The sequence below is a fragment of the Gossypium raimondii genome, chromosome 10 (assembly GCF_025698545.1).
Source record: "Gossypium raimondii isolate GPD5lz chromosome 10, ASM2569854v1, whole genome shotgun sequence".
Lineage (NCBI taxonomy): Eukaryota > Viridiplantae > Streptophyta > Magnoliopsida > Malvales > Malvaceae > Gossypium > Gossypium raimondii.
The window spans coordinates 21,170,512-21,191,270 of record NC_068574.1 but is presented as its reverse complement, the minus strand read 5'-3'; the positions used below and the strand labels follow the sequence as shown (position 1 = coordinate 21,191,270).

Sequence of the window (20,759 nt, the reverse complement as noted above, 5' to 3'; positions counted from 1 at the left end):
AGCTCTAAGCAAAATGTTTAATAGATTTTTTTTTCAAGAAAATATCAAGAAAGGGAAATTAAGTTGCATATGTGGTGGCTAGGGAAGGTTTGAATCGAAAGGAGACTACCTAAATGGAAGGACGAGTACCAGAGTCGGCAGTAGCGGTGGTGGCAGAAGATGATGGAAGACGAGATCTATCATAAAACGGGGTGAAGGTTCGAGTACTTTTACTAGAAGATGAAATGTTACAGTGAGGAGTCTTGGGATTCGAGTTTTCTTGTTTGCCTAAAAGAGATAAGGAGACTCATCATGATTACGCTGGGCATTGGGGATATCGAAACTAGGGTTTAGCTAGATTTTCGTATTTTTGTTGTTTTGGTTTGGGCCTAGTGGACACCGTTTTCATTTGGGTTTGTAGTTTTTTTAGGAAGGTTAAGTTGCTTTATTTTATTTTTTCAAGTATGTTGTTGAATAGTTAGCTAGGCCCTGATTATTAATGAAAGTCCCAAAGCATTTTTCAAAAAAAAATTATATTCTCGGGTTTAGATTTGTTATAGGCTCAAATTTTCTTATGTTCAAGCCTTTTTGAACTTAGTTTTTTTCAGGTTCGAATTTTTTAGATTTGGGCTCAAATCGAGCCGAACAGACTCTAACAGATTTAAATTATTTTGAATTTTATAAATTATAAATCTTTTAATTTCGAATGTAATAATTCATTTTACTTTCATGCAATGATAATGCAATTCAAATTTTCCTTACAAAAAAAACATAAATTATAAACATTTAATAGATTTTTTATATAAAATAATTAAAGTGCTTATTGTATGTAAAATTTATCATTCAATAATATTAGACGAGTTAACAAAATATCTTTTATTGTTCATTATCATATTATTTATTATATTGACAACTAAATAATTTACTTATATTTCTTATTAAATTTATAAACCTAACACTCATATTCTAAAATATATTTTTCAAAACTCAAATATATTATACTAAGCCCAAACTCAAATAATATACTCATTATTACCCAATCTCAAAATAAACTAATTATAGCACAAATCTCATGTCCAAAATAGAAAAAATTAAACCCAATATCCAAATACAATTTGTAAAGATTAAAGTTCATTTCAAAATCTATTTTAATAAAAATAATATTTTATTAAGATATTAAAATTTTAATAATATTTTATGTATTATTAGTTATAGTTATATATTATTAAGACATTCAAGACTTCGAAATGTGGTTGAGAAGACATATGTTGTTCTAATTTGTTTTCCAAATTTTACATATGTTGGACCGCATTAGCATGTTGTATATTTCATAACCTCAACCGTAAGTGGAATTGAAATAATTCATACTTCGAAGAGTACATGGAAGAAGGATATTTGATAAATTTAATGGTGCAAATTTAAATTCAGATGAAACAAATAACGATAAGGAGCATATGTTAAATGTTAAAGAGAAAATAACCTGACAAATATGCTCTAAACCAATTAGATAAAATTGCATATGACATTTATTTTTCTTATTATTTTTATTAGTAATCATATCATTACCTACTTTTTAGACTAACATAATACATATGCTGATTTGGTTTTAATTTCTATTACTTGTTTAGAAATTATTTTTATCATATAGCCCAACCAAGTTAATTCTTTCACAAGGGTAAAAGGACTTATATTGTTAGTGTTTGATATAATGTCTAAAATTACATATAACCCTCCTTATCTTTTAAATAAAAGGATAAAACATGTTTAAATGTACTCGAACTCACGTCCTCTTATACCGACAAAAATATCAATATCAATTAAGCTAAATCTCATACGACTTATTGATAGCTAAGAGTATAGTTTTGAATGGCTAGGCTAGTCATCCAACCAATAGAGCTTAAAAAAGGTCTTACTTTTGTGAAATTTCTTAACTTTCTCTCATTATTTTTTAAATCACTTATTGATAGTTGAGAGAATAGTTAGATTTTTTTCTTTTTCAAATAGTTAGGTACTTATTATGATAGTTAAACATCTGTAATATTATGACTTGGGTGAAAATTTTAACTAAACTCTAAAATTTTATGTCTTTTACCTTTTCTATTAAACGATGATGAAATCGTATTGTTGGTGATTTGTGATTTTAAGTGAATTTTCAGTTACATAAGAAATTATACATATTTGTTTGATCATAACTAAAAAGGATTGAATATTTATTTTAATTATTAATGTTGTTGTTAGTAGTTGAACAGAAAAGGAAATGCCAGATATTATGATCCCAAAACTAGAAAGGTATATGCAAAAAGTATAATATAGCATATAGGTATGGATATTAAATGCAATCCATCTCATAACTAAAATTAGATATAATTAGATATTGCGTAGACAACATGGCACATTTCTAGCTACCACAATGTCTGAACCAAATTATCTAAACATAAAAAAGACAAATATCCTACCAACGAAAAAAGGACAAAGATCTATTGACCTTGAACTTGGAGTCCAGAACAAGTGAACAAGCACAGGGTTAGATGTTTCTTCTGAAGCAGGGCAACCTATAAAGACTATCCACAACGAAAAAATAGCAAGTGATGCTACCGTCTTTAATGAAATAATAGCATGCTTGTCTCCAATATGAGTTTATGTAGAGCACAATGATAGTTGTTAAAAACATAATTGCATAGGAAACTGCAAAGCTGATATAGAAATCACCCATGCCTAAAAGACCATGTTCTTCTTCGCTAGCTAAAGCACTTGAAGTTCCTCGTGAATCATCATGATTACAACTCTTGTTCAATGGAAGCCCACAGAGAAGAGGATTTCCCTCATAACTGCTCTCATCAAAGGTCCCAAATTGAGCTTTTCTATCAGGGAGAGGCCCTGACAAGTTGTTATGTGTGACATTGAATACCTCCAAAGCATCCATCTCCGTTAGTTGAGGGGGGATTCTTCCATTTAAATGATTGAAGGAAAGGTCCAAACTCTCAATCTGCTTTAGTTTTGAGAAAGTTGAGGGGATAGGTCCAGTTAAGTTGTTGTGCGACAAGTTTAGACCTCGGATTTCACTCAAATTTCCCAATCCTGGTGGGATTATCCCTGTGAGTTGGTTGCAAGAGAGATCAATTGCAGACAACAGATCAAGAATATTTCCCTTGTAAGTGTATGTTGCACCCTTTGTTGAAAACTCTATCTTTTCTTCAGCAAAGGTGAAATGATCATATTTGCGTAATGGAAATACACTTCCCATATAGTCTTTTGTGAGATTATATATGGTTAGTCCCATGTCTACCAATACGTGGTCAAAAGAACCAAACCCATAATTGGCAGAATTGATGTGAGACTTTTCACTCTTTGGCTTAAAAGTTAAATTACTCAGGCAAGAAGGTACATGACCGGAAAGTTTATTTTGCGAAAGGTCCAAGATGCTTAATGACTGCAATCTACATAAGTGTAGAGGAAATTCACCATGGAACTGGTTTGCTTTTAGAAGAAGAACGCTCAAAGCTGGTAGCGTGCTAATCCAACCTGGAATTCTTCCAGTTAAATTGTTTTCACTGAAATCCAGCGTTACCAATGAAGAGCTTTTACAAAGGGCCTTTGATAGTGTTCCACTAAGCCTATTGTTGGCCAAATGTACATGCTTCATCATTTGTAGATTAGAGCAAGATGGAATAGTACCAGACAGATGATTTAGAGAAAGATCTAGGAATTCAAGACTCACCAAATTGCATAATTCCATAGGAATGAGACCTTCGAAACGGTTTTTGGACAAATCCAGTACCCACAAATCTGTATGATTCCATAACCATCTTGGAAGCTTGCCAGAGAAACGATTATTACTTAAATCTAACACTTGGAGACTTTTAGAGCTAATAGTTGAAACATCAGAAATATCTCCCTCAAACTTGTTCCCGTCCAAATATAATGCTTCCAACGAACCGATTAAATGATAAATTGCAGGAATTATTTTGCCGCTCAAGCTATTATTTGAAAGTCTAATCCGAAGTAATGAGGTACTCGTGGCCAACTCTTCAGGTATTCCTCCAAACAAATTATTGTGGGACAGGTCTAATCTTTCTAACCTCTGCATTCTACTGAAACAAAGAGGAATAGTAGTCTTAAAGGCATTTTTCGACATGATTAAGAACTCTACATATGGAAAAAGTGAGCAAAAATTCCTTGGAATTTCATGTTGTATCCTATTATTGGATATATCAAGTACTGAGAGCTTCAAATTAGGATGTGGTGATAAGGTTAGAGGCCCCGCAATTGAACTATCTATCATGTAAAGTTCTTGTAGCCTTGTATTATTCTGTAGCAACCAATGTGGGAACCTTATCTCGCCAAAATTGCAATATGAAAGATCAACGTATCTCAAATCATGTTGGAAATAGAGGAAATTAGGAAGTTGTAGTTTCCCATGTTCTTCTATCGTACAATTTAACAAGCTGAAGATCTTTAGTTGAAATTTTGGCAACCATGTTTGGAAACCAGCTGGTTCCGCTACCAACTCGTTTTCATTGGCTAAAAGGGCTTTAAGGTTAGAGTGATTTGCAAAGGACCTGAATGACACTGGAACTTGAAATTGGTTTTTTGAGAAGGAGAGGAATTGAAGCATTGTGAGGTTAGTGAGGGGCGTGGAGGCAATATTTCCAGTGAAGTGATTGTTAGAGATATCCAAATAGCGAAGAAATGTTAAATTAACCAAACATGAAGCGATTGCACCAGCCAGATCATTTCCTTTGAGATTCAATTCTTCAAGATGGTTTAGAAAACATAAACCTGAGAAAGAAAATTAAGGATAATGTAGAGGTTTTGTATTTATGTAAGATTGTGTTTGGTTCAACAAAATAAAGAAATTTTTTAAGAGTAAGTACAGAAGAAATTGACTGTTTGTATTACCTCCATGAGCAGGTAAGGTACCGGTCAGACCGCAGTTAAACAAAGACAAGGCTTTGAGGGAAGTCAAGATGCCAATGCTTTCCAAGAAGTTGATGTGCAGAGGAGTATAATCCATGATCAAGTTCTCCACATTTCTCAACACATGCAACTCTGTATTAAGGTTTTAAAAATGTATGAATACCAAATTGAGTCAACATATATACCTTAAAACTGACAGCCAACCATGTATAGGACTTACGTGTATTAACCATTGTTTTGTTTAAGAAACAATTATCTCTTAAAAACAGGGTCTTAACAAATGGAAACGCCTCAAGGAGTGATACAAGGGAAGTATTTCCGTCGGTGGAAACAGCATCTAAATAAAGAACCTTTAACTTCTGCAAACATCTAGTTTCTGCAAGTGAAAATGATAAACTAAATTAGCAGCTAATATCGGAATGAAATTTATATTAATCATCAATCCGTACCTTCATAAGTCATAAATTGGTTCACCTCATTTTCGCTCAGGTCTAAACTCTCTAAATTGCTCCAACCACAAAACTCTGCCACATTCAGCAAATAAAACCAATCAAACACTATATATATAGGATTAAATTAAGCGCTCCAACATCTATTTTTGGTCTTCACGTTCATTTTACCACCATTACATATTGGTTAGTTCTTTACCTTTAACATCTATTGATCCATTTAGTTGATTCCACCTTATATTCAAAGACTTCAAATTTAAGAATCCACTGAGTTCTGCAAATATATTATTATTGAAGAGATTAGAACTCAAATCAATTTCTTCTAAACTGATCAGCTTCAGATGTCTTCCACTTCCTGCATAAAAAAATGGGCATAATTTCAGCTTCATTATAAGGTTTATTTTCTACACTATTTATTTTTAATCATGTTGTAAACAAGAGACTTAATTAAGTAGTTTTTGCATATATTTACCATAGGAAGATTGTAGGCTCTCAATTCGATTTTGACTTAAATCCAACTTCTTCAGATTATAAAAGTCTGTTCAAACCCAATTCAGTATTATACTCCAAAAGAAATAAAAAGTGAAAGAGCAACAAGAAAGCTATATAAGAAACCTTACCTTGAAGATGAAGTGTTCCTTGTAAGTTATTTCCCTGAAGACATAAAGTTCTTAAAGATGAAAAGCCACCCAAATATGACAAGAAATTGTTGGTCATATTGGTTCTACTAAGATCAAGTTTTTCCAAACTATTCAGCCTTGAAAGCAGCTTAATTTCTGGTAAAGGAGTAAAATAATTATATGAAGATAATCAATTACATTACAAAATAGATATATAAATCACATGATATTATATAACTTCACCATTAGTCCGGTTTGATCCTGTAAAAAGATCATTTCCTGCTAAACTTAGAGACTTGAGACTTGAAACTTTGCTCAAAGATGATAAAATGCTATCATTCAAGTGATTCCCAGTTAAGTTAAGAACCTGCAGATGCCTTAACTTGGATAGCTTTTCAAAACCTGCATGAAAAGGCCATTTTTTATATGCAAATAACTATGTATATAACTTTAACTACAGAGCAGATGAAATACCTTCATTTCTTACGGAACCAACAAGTCCAATATTACTGAGATCAAGAATCCTCAAATCTCCAAAGGGAAGAAAGATAGAGGCATTAAAGAGGTAAGACTCATACTTTGCAACGCATAGAGAGAGTCCAGTGACTCGTCTAGTAGTGGCGTTGCACTCAACCCATCCCCATTTCCATTCACAACAATCTGAACCCACTTCCCTCATATTGAATTTGAAGAAAGATTTAAGTTGCAAGAGTGCCGTACGTTCTTCATCCCGACATCCATTACTCCACTTTGCTTCTTCTAAAATTAACACGCTTATCATTATTACAACTACCACCCCTGTCCATTTTGATTCCATTTTCTCAACTCAACACACTTATTGCTTTAACTCACTTGATATATATACACGTGCCAGACTATTTGGTGGGAAAAAAATTATATAAAAATTAATGTAAAAAATAAACAAGATTTTAGTTGAAATTGTTAAGCTGATATATTAAAATAAATGACAATATTTAGTAATTTTCCCAATTTTGATTCATGCAATGAAGTGACACTCTATGATTATGTCACATCATCACTTAAATTTTGTAAAAGAATTTATAATTTTTTAGGTAATAGCATGGCAATTTATAATTTTATAAAAGTATCACATCGTCACGTGGATTAAAAGTACAAAAGTATTTAACAAATTTTAGGACTAATGTAGACTAAAAATATTTAAGAACTAAATGATGCTTTATTATGTTTTCAATCATAAAAACAGCAGTGAGCTAGATCTTAAACGAAGTTTCTCCTGTTCTTTGTATGATAATTGGATGCAAAAGGAACTCTTGTTAAGGGCTTGGAATTGATTTATAAAATATTGGAAGCTAAAATGGAAAGATTATCTGTCACAAATTTTAAAGGCTCAAAAGCAATAGCACCAATTTAAGGGAGCGCGAAGGCTAAATTTAGAATGGATGGTTGTTCGAATTGTTAAATTAGTTGGATCGAGAATTGGTTTAGGTATCAATTTAGAGAGGGATATTAGACTCGTTGATCTGCTAGTTAAATTGATTGGATCGAGAATTGATTTAGGTATCAATTTAGATAGAGGCATTAGACTCGTTGACCCGTGAGCCGACTCAGACTTATTGAACTGTGCTAAAAGATTAATTGAATCGATTTTTTATTTTATTTTATGAATTTTAATCGATCTGATTGATGAATGAAAGACTTAATAGGTTTGATCTGGTGGGATTTTTTTAAATCCATAAATAAGATTAAAAACCACCATAGATCTCATTTATTTAATTTTTTTTATTTTTTAAAATATTAATTAAAAATGGATGAAAATTTTCTAACCCCACAAATTAAAGGTTTTCAGAAGATGAAGCTTTTTCTTGTTTCACGTAAATTGCATGTTTCAACCAAAAATTGTAAGGTTTTCATCACTCCATTTCCAGAAAAGCTTCGACCTGAGACGTCTTCCATTCAGTGAGTAGTAAAATGGGGGACTCCACGGGGTCCTCATCTTTTACTTTGTCTACCCGGGTTGAACCGCAGCTATCTTTAAAGATCTGTAAATCATCGCTGAACACTTGGATTGAAAAGACTGGCAACCATTTTCATCGAGTCAAACTTAAAACTCTCGCACTTACCAAATCAAGATTACGACCTTTCGAAACGTAATTTGCATGTGTGAACCAAAAGTTGAATGATTTGTCATTTGTCATCTCTCCACTGATTAGGGAAGCTTCCACCTGTTGTAAAGTTATAGGGAGCTATCTATGCGGTACTCCGATTTTTTTAACATAATAATAAATTTAGCTATTAATATTCACACATAGTTTTAATTTTAGTTTTAATTTTTAAAAATATTAACTCTTAATATTTACATATTATATAATTTTATTACAATTTTTACATAAAATATAATTCAATATACAATGAGTAAACTAGAAATAAAAATAAAACATTTTTAAACTGTTTATTATTAAATTAGATAATCCTTAAACACATTGTTTTTCTTTTACTTTAAATGGTTAAGAACTTGATATCTTTCAATGAAAATTAACTCATTTTTTTTTTGTTAGCTTGAGTTGGCTGTCATTGATGAATCAAATAAAAGCTTAAAACTTTTCTAAAGCCGTTAAACTTAAAGTTGGGTTGAATTAACGTAGTGGATAGTTTATCTTTTGAAGTAATGGAATTGGCTAGTTTACAAAATTTAGGACATTTTGTTTATTCTTGTTATCATTCATTTTTCCATTTAAGTTAAATGCAAGGAAGACATCACAAAGGGATGAAGTTGCAACGTTTTAATTGTAACTAATTTGCCAATGAAATCTATTGTTTGATGCCAGCTTTGGTAACCGATAATACAAGTTCATTCATGGTTCTGTTTAACTTATTGATCATTCTCTAGACTTGGTTAAACTTTCATTTTCCTTTTAACATTGAGTTAATTGTACAGATGGTGGGATTCTCTGTGTTCACTAGAGATGTTAATAATGACAACGAAAACAATAACAAGAACATTTTGACAGAACTAACGTCAAACGATTCCATCACTAATTTTTTTTTCTCTATGAAATCAATGAAGAGTGAACTATCGAAGACCAAATCATCTCAACCATTAGTGTTCAATCCAATGGTGGAGAATCAGAGTATCAAAAACAAAAAAGAATGAAAAAAGGTAAAAATTATGATCTTGGGTTTTTGGGTGTATTTCTATTTTTAGTATATATATATATATATATATATTTATCAAATTTGGCTGATAAATTTATTTTTCCAGATTGTTAGGTGAAAGGGTCACAAAGAAATAAAATTGCAAAAAGGATCAAATTACACAATGTATAAATATTGATGATTAAATTTTTAGAATCAAGACTAAACTAGCATAACATATAAATGTTTGAGGATCAGCACTGCTAATATGCTAATTTTAAAAGCTGACACATTATCTTTCCATTAGCCATTCAATGACGAGTGACCAAAAAATAAAAAATCAAATAGTTGTGTGACCATTTTATAACTTTTCAGAATTTGGTAACCAAACAAGAAACTTACCAATCGTTGGACGACTATTATTACTATGACTAAATAAGGGCTTATACTTTTCCAAAATATTCAATTAAGTTTATCTAAACACACACACTTCATTTAAGACTTCAGATGTTAATTAATTTAGTTAACTCACGATTTCCATCATTAACCGTTAATATGTTAATTGTGACAGACACAATTATTGACGTGGCTGAAATAAAAGTTGAAGTTCAAAATTACTTGGGATAAATTAATGGAAAAATTAATTTAAATTTGAACATCAAATTGTCCAGATTCATTCTAAATTTAAATTTTTAAAAATATTATTAAAATTTTGTAAAATATTATAAAGATTATATAAAAATAAAAATATTAAAATTATCTAAAAATTCAAGATAAATGAACACAAAAATCATTTGAATCTAAACATTCTATCTCAACTAGTAAATCCTATCTTTTTTAAAATAAGCTTTTAGCTACTGTTGTTGATTTTTATCTAAATTGGTAATTGTATCCTTGGTGTTTGATATATTTTCAAGATTGTTTTTATTTAACTTTAGATAACTGGGTTGTAACAAATAATTTGGTAATTGTATCAATTGTTCAATTAAATCTAAATTCCATTTGTCAAGGTTAATTTTAGATTTATTTTTAAAAATATTTTAATAAATTTAAATTTGAATTTCTTATTTTTCTATAATTTTATAATGTTTTACAAACTTTTAATAATTATATTTATATATTTAAAATTTTTAATTTTTATAATTTAAAAGTTTCAGATAAAATGAATTTGGACAAATGAATATATTCAAATTCAAATGTACTTGAACATCCATTTATTCGAATTCATTCTCAATTCTTTTTGAATTTTTTTGCTGACATAAGCTGCCACATCAATTTTATAACGACTAACTCAACCGCCACAATAATAATCAATGAAAAAAATCATTGGTCAAAATACTTATGAATTTTTAACATTTAAAATTTTAACTAAAAAATTTTAAGAAAGTATAAAGGTTTGTTTTTACCCTTGTATCTATCGATGGATACCCATTTTTGCTCCAGTAAAAACACCTCTAAAGTGGTAAGACAACTGGATTGTAACTTATAACTCAAGATAAAACAAGTAGGAAAATTGAATGTAAATGAACCTGAGTTGTTGCAAGTAGGCTTACAACAAGTATAACAACAAAAGAAAAAATAATTTAGTGTTAATTTAAGTTTGTGAAGTCTTACACGGTGGAAAATGTATTATAAATTTACAATATAAACTATATTTTAAACTCGACACGATTATTTAATTCAGATTTAATGTGAAAATAATTGTTAAGTTAAAGACCTAAATTGAACGAAAGAAATTTTAACCTAGAAAAATTGTAGATAAAAAATAGTGATTTAATGGTTAATTTATTAGGTTATAAACCTCAAATTTTGGCCTTCATATTTTTGTGAAAAAAGCGGATTCGGTACCGTTTTATAGAGCCCAATTGGAAAACCTACAGTTATTTAATTATAAGCCAACAGAGGGGTATTCCTGTAAATGTGAAAAAAGTAACCGTTGCAGCTCTGGGTTCTTATAAACAGAAATCGAACTCTCTTTTTTCAATTAGCAACGTTCAAAGGAAACAAATCCAGAAAGCAAAGCCAAGTGCAGAATCTGCAGATCAAAAGCAAGAAATTTTGACTCATCAAAAAGCCGTCGTAAGTTTTTTTTATAGGTCTTTGTTTGCGTTTAAAGTTATTTTGTATGCTTTAATGGTTGAAAGAGAAATATTCAATTTTCTTTTTCTTTTTTCTTATACTTAGGGTGAAAATGAAAAAGGGGATTTGAATTATTGATTTGTTTCTGAATGGAAAACCATAAAAACAAGAACATCTGTTTGTTTGTTGAGAAATGAATGGAAGAAGGAAAGAATAATTCCAAGAATGACCCATTTGTCTGCTGTATCCTAGGTTTCTTTTTCTCCCTTTCTGGGTTTGTCCTTTGGGATTATCATAGAATTCCATTGTTTCCCCTTCCTTTGTACCGCATGTATCTTGTAAACCGAAAGGTTTTTGGGTTTTGTAAATTAAGGTTTGGATTTTAGTTACATGGTTCATTTTGGACTAAGTAAGGCTTTTGATATGCTTCGGAGTTCACTTTTCAAAATTTGTTCTAACATCTGATGATGCCTTAATATGGAAATAGAAAATAACAAGAGCCTTGTTAATACTCAGCATTCCTTGCATGAGCTTTACAGTTTACACTGAGTTCTTGCACTGTTAGTTTTAGGATGAGTGCTGTAATTGAATCAAAATAGACGGTAAATGATACTCGATTACATGTAAATATTTGAAAGCTACATTTCTTATTGGACAGTTTCATATCTTGAATGTCTTTCTATTTTAAGCTTTGACATGACATCTTCAAAACCCTTTCAGTTTCCTCAGGATTTAGCATGATTTCTCCCCTATTTCTTGTTAAAATTTCCCCTCTCTCTGTATGGCACTTTGGTGGATCTTTTTACATTTTTAGACCGTAACTTTTCTTCCCTTACATCTCATAGGTGGTGTTGATTTGGATCTTATCAGCAAATTCTGCAGATGGCATCGCGTACTGTCAGTTTGATTCAAGATCAGAATCTAAATGTTCAGTTTAATGGTACCATTCCCAACACTTTCTATTATGTTTTTGGTTTTGTCCATTTTGTTTTTCATGTTGAATTTGATAATTGAAAGTGCTTCCTACAGGCAAGGCTAATATCTCTAAAGCACTGAGAAAAGCCAGTACTGGTGGAAGAAAACCACTTGGTGATCTATCAAATTCAGTGAACCCAACCGCAAAGCAGATATCTAAAAAGGAGAATTCCAAGATCATTACTTTCACTGAGAAAGAAACAGTTGCCTTTAAACTCCCAAATGATTCAAGCAGGAAAAAGAGTGTCCCTAAGGCCTCAGAGAAAGTTCAAGCTAGTGGCAGGAAAGCTCTCTCTGACATTTCTAACTCAGGCAAGCCTCACTTGCAAGGAACATCAAAGAACCAAACTGCAAAGCTATGTATTCCAGAAGATATTTCAGAGGAAGGGTTTCTGCACAATCATGAAGAATGCATCAAAGCACAGAAAAGAGCTATAAGCACTAATGAATTTTTGCGGATCCTCGGATTAGATGGTTAAGAAATTCACTAGGCATATTCATTCATATGTTTACATTGAATTAACATTTGGCTGACTGGATACTTACATTTGTATGCATGTTTTTTTTTTTTTTTGTTTAGATTTCTGCAAACATTCTGCATCTGCAAAGCAACATTCATTGTCAAACAAAATGGAGGTAAACGTTCATCTAATTTTAGCAGTCTCATAAGCTTTAGCATATGGGTTGTCCTAAGAATACTAGTTTACTTCTGTTACAGCCTACAAGTCCTTCAAGGTATGCCAAAATGAACGAGATAACTGCAATGCTGATTGAAGAACTATCTCCTCCAAAGCATAAGTTGTCTAGGAAACTCGACTCTTGCCCAGCTAGTCCAGAGGCACCGGATCATTATATGCAGTGGGATGATCCTAAGTACATTCCCAGTTTTAAGTTGATAGAATCACCATAATGGTGAAAAAGCATTGACTTCAAGTTTCAAGGCCTGGTTGTCTTCTAGCTGGCACCATATATTAGCAGGAATCCATGTATTAGAAAGAAATTCTTTTATTGTACTTGACTGCGGTTATTTTTGGTAGTAGGAAAACTGTAAACATGTTGCAACTTATGTTGCATTCAAGTTTGAGGTGAAATGAAAGCCTGGTTGAATGGTGTGTCATCTGGTTTTCTTCTGTCGAACCAAATAATCATAGTGCAGCATGCTCATTTTTATTGCGAACATGATATAAAACGAGAAATTGACATGGAAAATTATGTAAAATCTTTTGAAAGTACTAATTTTCATTTTTTTTTGTAATGTCGGGAGTTGATTTGTACAATCTTTTAGTAAAGTGACATTTTGTCTCATTTTACTCAAAATATGATATTAACTTATAAAAACATGACATGTGGTACATTTTTATTGGATGCCATACATTTTTCTTGGATAAATTGATAAATAGAAAACTTTAAATACCTAATAAACAAAAAGAGTAAATTTGTAGTTAATTTTTTCTAGAAATATACAAAACCGTTTTTCAATGGTGAAAATTTTTATTTATTGAACAATAACTTATTGAAAAATCTAATATTTTTCTTGTTTTTTGGATTGCAAAATCTAATTTATTAATCTCATAAAAATATATAATTATAAAATCGAACCGAGAGCTAGAGCTGAACCGGTTGAACCACCCCGGTTCAACTTTTTTGGGCAGCACCGGACGAAAATCAAAATGAGTCACATATATAAAGGGGAAAAAATCCGAATCTAAAAACGCCTATTTGCGAGAGAGTGATTTCTTCATCTCTTTAATTTCTATCTATAAAATTTATAGTTCTTTATTTTCTCATAGCAATAAAACCTTGTTCAAAAAAAAACAAACAAACCAATAAAACCCTTCAATTTTTGTTCCCATTAATCCTTAGATGGCTGTCAAGTCTCACATAATCTCAGGATTTACCATCCCATTGAAACCCACTGCTTCTTCTTCAAGCTCCGGGAATAGTAGCACCCTCTGTTTAGTTAAGAAACCACTCACTTCTTCCTTCTTCAATGGCGGAGGTACTCTTCCTTGTTTTCAATTTAAATGGGTATTCGTTATTTCTATTTTTTAAGATGGTTAATGCAGTTTTTTTCCCTTTTACTTGCTTTTGGAAGAAGATCAGCGTTGGAATTTGGAACTGAGTTTTGTTTATTAGATGGCATATATCAAATTTATGCTTTTTTTCTCGTAAAGGAAAAAAAAAAGGCTTTGATTCTTGTTGTAATTTTAGAGTCATTGTGTCTTAGATAGCTTTACTAGTGAAAACAGGGTTGCTATGAATGTTATTTGATAAGTAGATTGACTAGGCTGCTAACTTAACTCAAATGGAATACATAAAATACTTTTCAAGCTCAACTGGTTGAATTGATGATGGCATTTCTATGTTCAATGAGCTACGGGTTTATCGGTTGTCTGCTAATGGTATAGTTAAAGCAAAAGCTTAGTTAAGTGGTGAGTCAAATGTGTTCTTAAAGACATTAAATTATTAAAGCATAAATGGTTTTCTGGATAACAGCATTTGTACGATTTACATGTCAAAAAAGTTTACGAGTTCTATAACATAAAAAATTTGTCGATGAACTGGTTCGGCTCTCTAGCAATTACGTATGCTTTTTTAGTGAAGGGCTTTTTTTTTTGGTAATGAAATTTTGAACTGCTTATCATGTAAGCCACCATCTTTTCAACCCATTTTCTTCCTCCCATTTTTCTATTTGACTATTTTATCTGCATTCTAACTTATGATTAGGGAGTAATATGAAAGTGTGAAACTCCTGTAAAGAAGGACGTACATACGACATGATAATACCAACTTTAGAGATCCTCTAACATCATTTGAAGGAGCTAAATATAAACTTCTAAAGTGGTTTATCATTTTATTTTCCTTTTTTCCCCTTTAAACAGTAGCTTCCCTAAAACTTACAAGCTTAAGGAGTGTTCCTGGAAGATCTCATTGTTATAGACAAAGAGGAGGTGCCCTTGGTACGCGCATGAACCTTTTTGATCGGTTTGCTAGAGTTGTTAAGGTCAGAGTTTAGGACCTGTTTATATACATTAATGCAACAATACCATGGCTTCTGATTCCAACTTTTGGTCTGTTACATTAATAACATGACTCAATTCAATAATGATGGCAGTCGTATGCAAATGCACTCTTAAGTTCCTTTGAAGACCCAGAGAAAATTTTAGACCAAGCTGTGCTTGAAATGAATGATGACTTGGTAAAGATGAGACAGGCCACAGCGCAAGTAAGCCTCATTTTATTTATTTCTTTTGTTTCTTTCTTAAGTTGTCTTTTAGATCCTTTATTTCTGTTCTCGTGATCTCCTTTGTCTGACCTTTATTTTGATTGTTTTTAATATTCTTTTGTTCTCTTTTATTCATGATCGCATTGCACATTTACTCAACTATAGATGCCTTTATGGTCTTAGAATCTATGTGACTTTTCATTCTTCCTTTCCAGTGTAATTTTCTTCCCACTTTACCATACATGTTATCTTTTATCCTTTTTGAAGGTATTAGCGTCTCAAAAACGGTTGGAAAATAAGTACAAAGCTGCACAACAGGCTTCTGAAGATTGGTAATTGATTAAGGAGTTCATTTTATTTTCCCTCTAGTTGCAAAATACGTGGGTGTTTAAATGTCCCCATTACGTTTTGGTTTCATTCAGGTACCGTAAAGCACAGCTGGCTCTGCAGAAAGGAGAAGAGGATCTTGCACGTGAAGCCCTTAAGAGGCGTAAATCTTTTGCTGTAAGATGTCATCCTGATATCAAATAGAGTTTCTCTGGGCATTCATATAACATCATTCCATATCTACAATTTCGTACTCCTCGAAATTTGTCAAAAGAACATTCATGAAGTTTTCTTCCAAGTATTTGATTTCAATAAGATGATAGGACACCTAAAATTTGATATAGAAGTAAATTTTCCCTAGTCAAGGCGTTTGCTGAACATTCTTTCTTCTTTTTCTTTTTTGTCTTTCTAAAGGATTTGAGAAGCTGGAAATTTAAACTAACAAGATTAGCATAGTTTAGCCGTTTATCGTGGTGATTGTATGTTTAGAGGTTACTATTTCAATCTATGGAGAAGTTATGGTTTGGAGTTGCAACAAGGAAAAACAGATCAGATTTGTTGGGCTCGGGCTTTTATGGTTCTATTACTTTTGTTCATTTTAAAGTAGAGGATATACAAACGGATGCTGAATTTATATGGAGAAGGAAAAAGAATAGAGAAAAGAAAAGATGAGCTGATGAGTGGAAAAAAAATGGCTGATATAAGAAATAAAGCCATTCAGGACATTCTCAATTGCTTTTTAATATTTTTATGGATCAAATTCTAATTTCCGGTTTGTAGGATATTTTAGGATTAGAGTTGGCATTTTGAATCTTAAGATTATAAGTTGTAGGTATAAGTGGTTTATGTTATTTTGGTTTCTGTTAGCTTTGGATTTGGAATTAAAAGCTTGAGATTTGAGGTTTTGGTGTTGACTTTTGTACTTTTATGTTTCCTTTCTGTTTCCTCCATGTCCCCCACCTTGGTCTTGTTCTAACACAAAGTTACAAAAAGACACATGGGCAGAGTATTTGGTTTATTGGCTAAGAGCTTGAGACTGTCTAACTGATGCATAGAATTTGATAAAAATGGATTTTTTTTTTTTTTTTGTTCTAGGACCTGTTAAATTCTAAATTCCTAAAGTGGATAGTATCTTTCTGACTGAATGATTGATTAATCATCATTTTTTCTTTTTGTTGCAGGATAATGCTAATTCATTGAAAGCTCAACTTGATCAACAGCAAACTGTTGTTGATAATCTTGTCTCTAACACACGGGTATCTTTCTATTTAACTTTTTTACTCTAAATTCGATTGAAACATTATTTATTTAAATGGTTTGGAATTTGATTATGTCATATACTGCTTAGGTTTTGAATTCACTTTACTTAACGGTTGGCATGAATTGAAATAAATGATTATTATGTCTTGGAATATGAGACTTGAAAATCTAAAGGTTAAAGATCTGTTTTCAATATATGAAACATGAAAGAGAGTTGTGTTGATCTTGGTATTTGAATTATAGGTTAATTAGGAACCTGGAATAAGTTAGGATATGGAACTCAACTATCGTCTTGCTGTATATGATCCATTAGTTAGAGATAGTAAATTGTGCTGAAAACATGATGGAGCAGTTTTAGCTGTCGTGTTAAGTTGCTGAGTTATCAGGGAAACTTCATGTCAGCAATGTGTTGGGAATTTGCAGGATGTCAAGTAGCTTGAAAATTATCCAATCTATCTTGCTGTATATGCCTTTTAATATAATTTGTAGGTCATTTTGTTAAACTGAGACATAATTTTTGCCTTAGAATTATGACAGACTTAGAATTATGACAGATGAGTTTGATGGAAATAAAATTGATGAAACACTTAATAAATAAATAATAGATGTAATGAGAGAACTATATATGTAATTTTTTTTACCTTGTTATTTATACATTGATGGATTTGTTTGCGATTTCATTCCCTCAATTTCATTTTGTGTAGCTTTTGGAGAGCAAGATACAAGAGGCAAAGTCGAAGAAAGAGACTTTGAAAGCTCGTGCTCAATCTGCAAAGTAATCTCCACTATTCCCATTGTGACCTCCCTTTTTCTCTGTGTTTTATACATTGGACTTTCTGGTCATGATCACTTTGGTGTTGCTTCAGAACTGCAACTAAAGTCAATGAGATGGTGGGAAATGTCAACACTGGCAGTGCTTTAGCAGCTTTTGAGAAGATGGAAGAGAAAGGTGAGTTTGTCTTAGGTTGGAAGCTATTTTTTCTAAGTGAGAATTGCAAATTAATTTCTGCTTCAGCGTTAGCAAGATGAGAATTTGACTTGACAGAAAGTGTGCCTAATTAACTTTCTTGAACATATCTTAAACATAAGTCTTATCCAATCAAGTTATTTTGTGATTTCTTCTAGTGCACTGACACAGTATTTCCAGTTCCTGTTTAGGAAGCTGAGGTGTGAAGAAGCTCCCCAAGTTGAAAAAATCAACTTGCTAAGGGATGTGAGTTCTGAAGTTCGGGTGTCCTTATTGGCTTACAAATGATGCTGTTTAATCAACTATAATTTTCTGTACTAAAAGTTTCATAAAAGTGGTGCTATTAATAATCATATATTATTTATATAAAGTCCTTGTTACTCATACTTAGGTGTAAGTATCAGATAGGGGTATGTGTCCGATATGAGTATATTCATCTTTTTCATCCACATAGAAGGTCCTTAGAGGGTCATATCCCCTTATTCATTTTCAAATGTGTACAAGTCAGGGGTACTTAAAAAAAGAACAGAAGAGTCAAAATACATAGTCTGAAAGCATCCTTATCATGCACCTGATGATTTGAAATCCCTCCTAAATTCAGTTCTTGATCACTCTAGATTGACCATCCCTTGCTTCTATTTTCCTTTTTTTGGACAGTTTTGGCAATGGAGTCTGAAGCAGAAGCCCTTGGGCAGTTAACCACTGATGATCTTGAAGGAAAGGTAGTAACTGCTCTATCTTTATTTCCATTCTTTGAATCTGATATGAACTTTATATGGCCAAATTTCTCTTGTTGATATGTGAAATATACATCATTAATGGCGGTGGCCATCATAGGCCTGGTATTTAACAACATAATGGCTTGTTGATGGTGTGACTAGGAAACGTCAATTTAGCTGTAGGTTTATGCTTGAATTTTTTTGGTGTAAACCTGGGGTATCCCCAAGCCACATTAGATTCAAGGCTAATCTCTGTCAGGCCAGGAGTGTTTAGGGTAAAGTCTTCGCCCGGGGATGGAACTTTTGCTCTCATCCTTACGGGATGAGGTTGATACCACTTCAACCAACAGTTTTTTGGTTTATGATTGAATCTTTTTGAAATCGGGAGCTATTTCTTTTTGTTTCTGTTGAATTTCTCCTAGGACAGGAAATAAGGAAAAGGTCCTGTAAGTTCTCTGAACTGAAAATAGATGAAAAGTCAATTTGATGTGGTAGCCATTGTTTTCTGTAGTTGTGGCATGAAGGTCATGTAGTCGGGATAAGTAATATTTTTATTTTAATTTCAAGATAAAATCAGAGTTGTAGTCAGTTCTTAGTCAGAAAAACTGGATTGTCTTACCACCTGAAAATTCATAATAAGAATGCAAAACTACAATGTGCTGCAGCATTTGTAGAACGCTTCCGCAATGATAATATAATGTATTTTTCAATCTCATTTCAATTTGCAGTTTGCATTACTTGAGAGCACATCAGTTGATGATGATCTTGCAAAAATGAAAAGGGAACTCTCTGGTAGCTCGCAGGTATGTCTCATACTTGTTTCATGAAAGGTTCTGTTTGATTATATTAGGTTCTCTCACATACATAACTTCCCCTGCCTATACTAGGCTTTTAAAATTAAATTACGTTAATAATATATTGAGCTCCATCTGGATGTTGGGTGATGAACTGAATTCAGACCTGACTGACCAGAAAACAAAAGGAAAAAATAAATAAAAAAACAATGAGTCAGAATTGACTGAACATGCAGAATCTTTTTGTGCATATTTTTTCCCCTTTCCCTAGTCTGTTTTGGCAGCTAGAGCAGTATTTTGAGGAGGAAAAGAAATTCCCCACAGTTTGTCAAAACCTCATGGTTATTACTTATTTTTGAAGCTGTAAGCCAAAGGTACATTGTCTTGAATTTCAACCTTATGGAAGTTTTTAATTCTCTTTTTGGCCTCTTATTTTGACTAACAGAAAGGAGAGCTTCCACCTGGAAGAACTGTTTCTGCTAGCAATAATACAGCATTTCCTTATCGAGATTCTGAGATTGAGATGGAGCTCAATGAACTGAGGCGAAAGGCAAAGGACTTCTAAGTTCCTGATCTGGATACCTGAATGATGGTATTTTTATTTCATGAACAAATCAAAACAGTTTTATCATATTGAGCTAGAATCCAAACAGATCATTTGTATAGCTGCAGTCCAAACTCAATGAACTATAACCAGTTTTGGATGGTTATGTACATACTTTTTATGTATTTATCATTGTCATGTTGCCCTTATAACCTAATGCCCACCAGCGGCAATGACCCATGTTTTTGGACCATGTATTCAATAGCTTGCTAATGTACAATACTACAAATAGTCCATGGCAATTTAGCATTTTAATCTGTTTTGCATACCTTATTGGCGACAACCAGAATACTTTATATATACATATAAAGTCAATTACAGGCGGCATGCAAGGACTGAGTCACGATTCCCTGGCCCTTGTTAGGTACTTTTCTCCGTTTCTTCCGAAGGATTTTAGTATACCCGATTATGTGAATATTGTATTGAAATTCCCTTCTTTGGTCGACATGGAACAGTTCTACTTCTATGGGGAGCCTGAAAGACACTGTAGAAATTGCTTACCAAGTTGAAAAGGAGGAGACGTGTCAAAACTTCAAGTAGAGGGAGACTATAAACTGCGGTCATTGAACGAAAAATGAAGTGCCATCCCAGTACCTCCGCTGTTAATAGCAAGAGTTTCGGTCTTATTGGAAAGTCATTCCATTCAAATTAAGCAAAGTACTTGAAATTTTCAAAACTTTGCACTTGATTAATTTTGAATAAAGAAAGAACATTGTAATAATAACGAAC

General features: G+C 32.2%; 3 protein-coding genes across 4 annotated transcripts; 2 read left to right on the top strand and 1 right to left on the bottom strand.

Moving 5' to 3' along the window:
* Positions 1 to 2,327: 2,327 nt before the first annotated feature.
* On the bottom strand, positions 2,328 to 6,781 carry LOC105777217 (receptor-like protein 15). Its single transcript, XM_012600347.2, has 9 exons — positions 6,440 to 6,781; positions 6,209 to 6,367; positions 5,966 to 6,121; positions 5,818 to 5,883; positions 5,545 to 5,700; positions 5,346 to 5,420; positions 5,117 to 5,272; positions 4,879 to 5,028; positions 2,328 to 4,758 (listed from the first exon to the last, which is right to left on the bottom strand). Exons 1-9 carry the CDS (start codon positions 6,744 to 6,746, stop codon positions 2,504 to 2,506), a joined length of 3,480 nt encoding a protein of 1,159 aa, XP_012455801.2. The 5' UTR covers positions 6,747 to 6,781; the 3' UTR covers positions 2,328 to 2,503.
* Positions 6,782 to 11,019: 4,238 nt separating this feature from the next.
* LOC105778206 (hypothetical protein) lies at positions 11,020 to 13,250 on the top strand. Its single transcript, XM_012601865.2, has 5 exons — positions 11,020 to 11,158; positions 12,029 to 12,098; positions 12,188 to 12,607; positions 12,714 to 12,769; positions 12,852 to 13,250. Exons 2-5 carry the CDS (start codon positions 12,041 to 12,043, stop codon positions 13,041 to 13,043), a joined length of 726 nt encoding a protein of 241 aa, XP_012457319.1. The 5' UTR covers positions 11,020 to 11,158; positions 12,029 to 12,040; the 3' UTR covers positions 13,044 to 13,250.
* A 592-nt stretch (positions 13,251 to 13,842) lies between these two features.
* Positions 13,843 to 20,285, top strand: LOC105777713 (membrane-associated 30 kDa protein, chloroplastic). 2 transcript variants are annotated; one of them, XM_012601102.2, is made up of 11 exons: positions 13,843 to 14,132; positions 15,019 to 15,137; positions 15,249 to 15,359; positions 15,627 to 15,691; positions 15,782 to 15,863; positions 16,868 to 16,942; positions 17,651 to 17,721; positions 17,813 to 17,895; positions 18,571 to 18,635; positions 19,361 to 19,435; positions 19,872 to 20,285. In XM_012601102.2, the coding sequence occupies exons 1-11, from the start codon at positions 13,997 to 13,999 to the stop codon at positions 19,989 to 19,991; spliced, it is 1,002 nt and encodes a 333-aa protein (XP_012456556.1). In that variant the 5' UTR covers positions 13,843 to 13,996; the 3' UTR covers positions 19,992 to 20,285. The 2 variants fall into 2 exon arrangements, with proteins under 2 accessions (XP_012456556.1, XP_012456555.1); XM_012601101.2 differs by having other exon boundaries at positions 13,844 to 14,132; positions 15,016 to 15,137.
* The last annotated feature ends 474 nt before the right edge of the window (positions 20,286 to 20,759 follow it).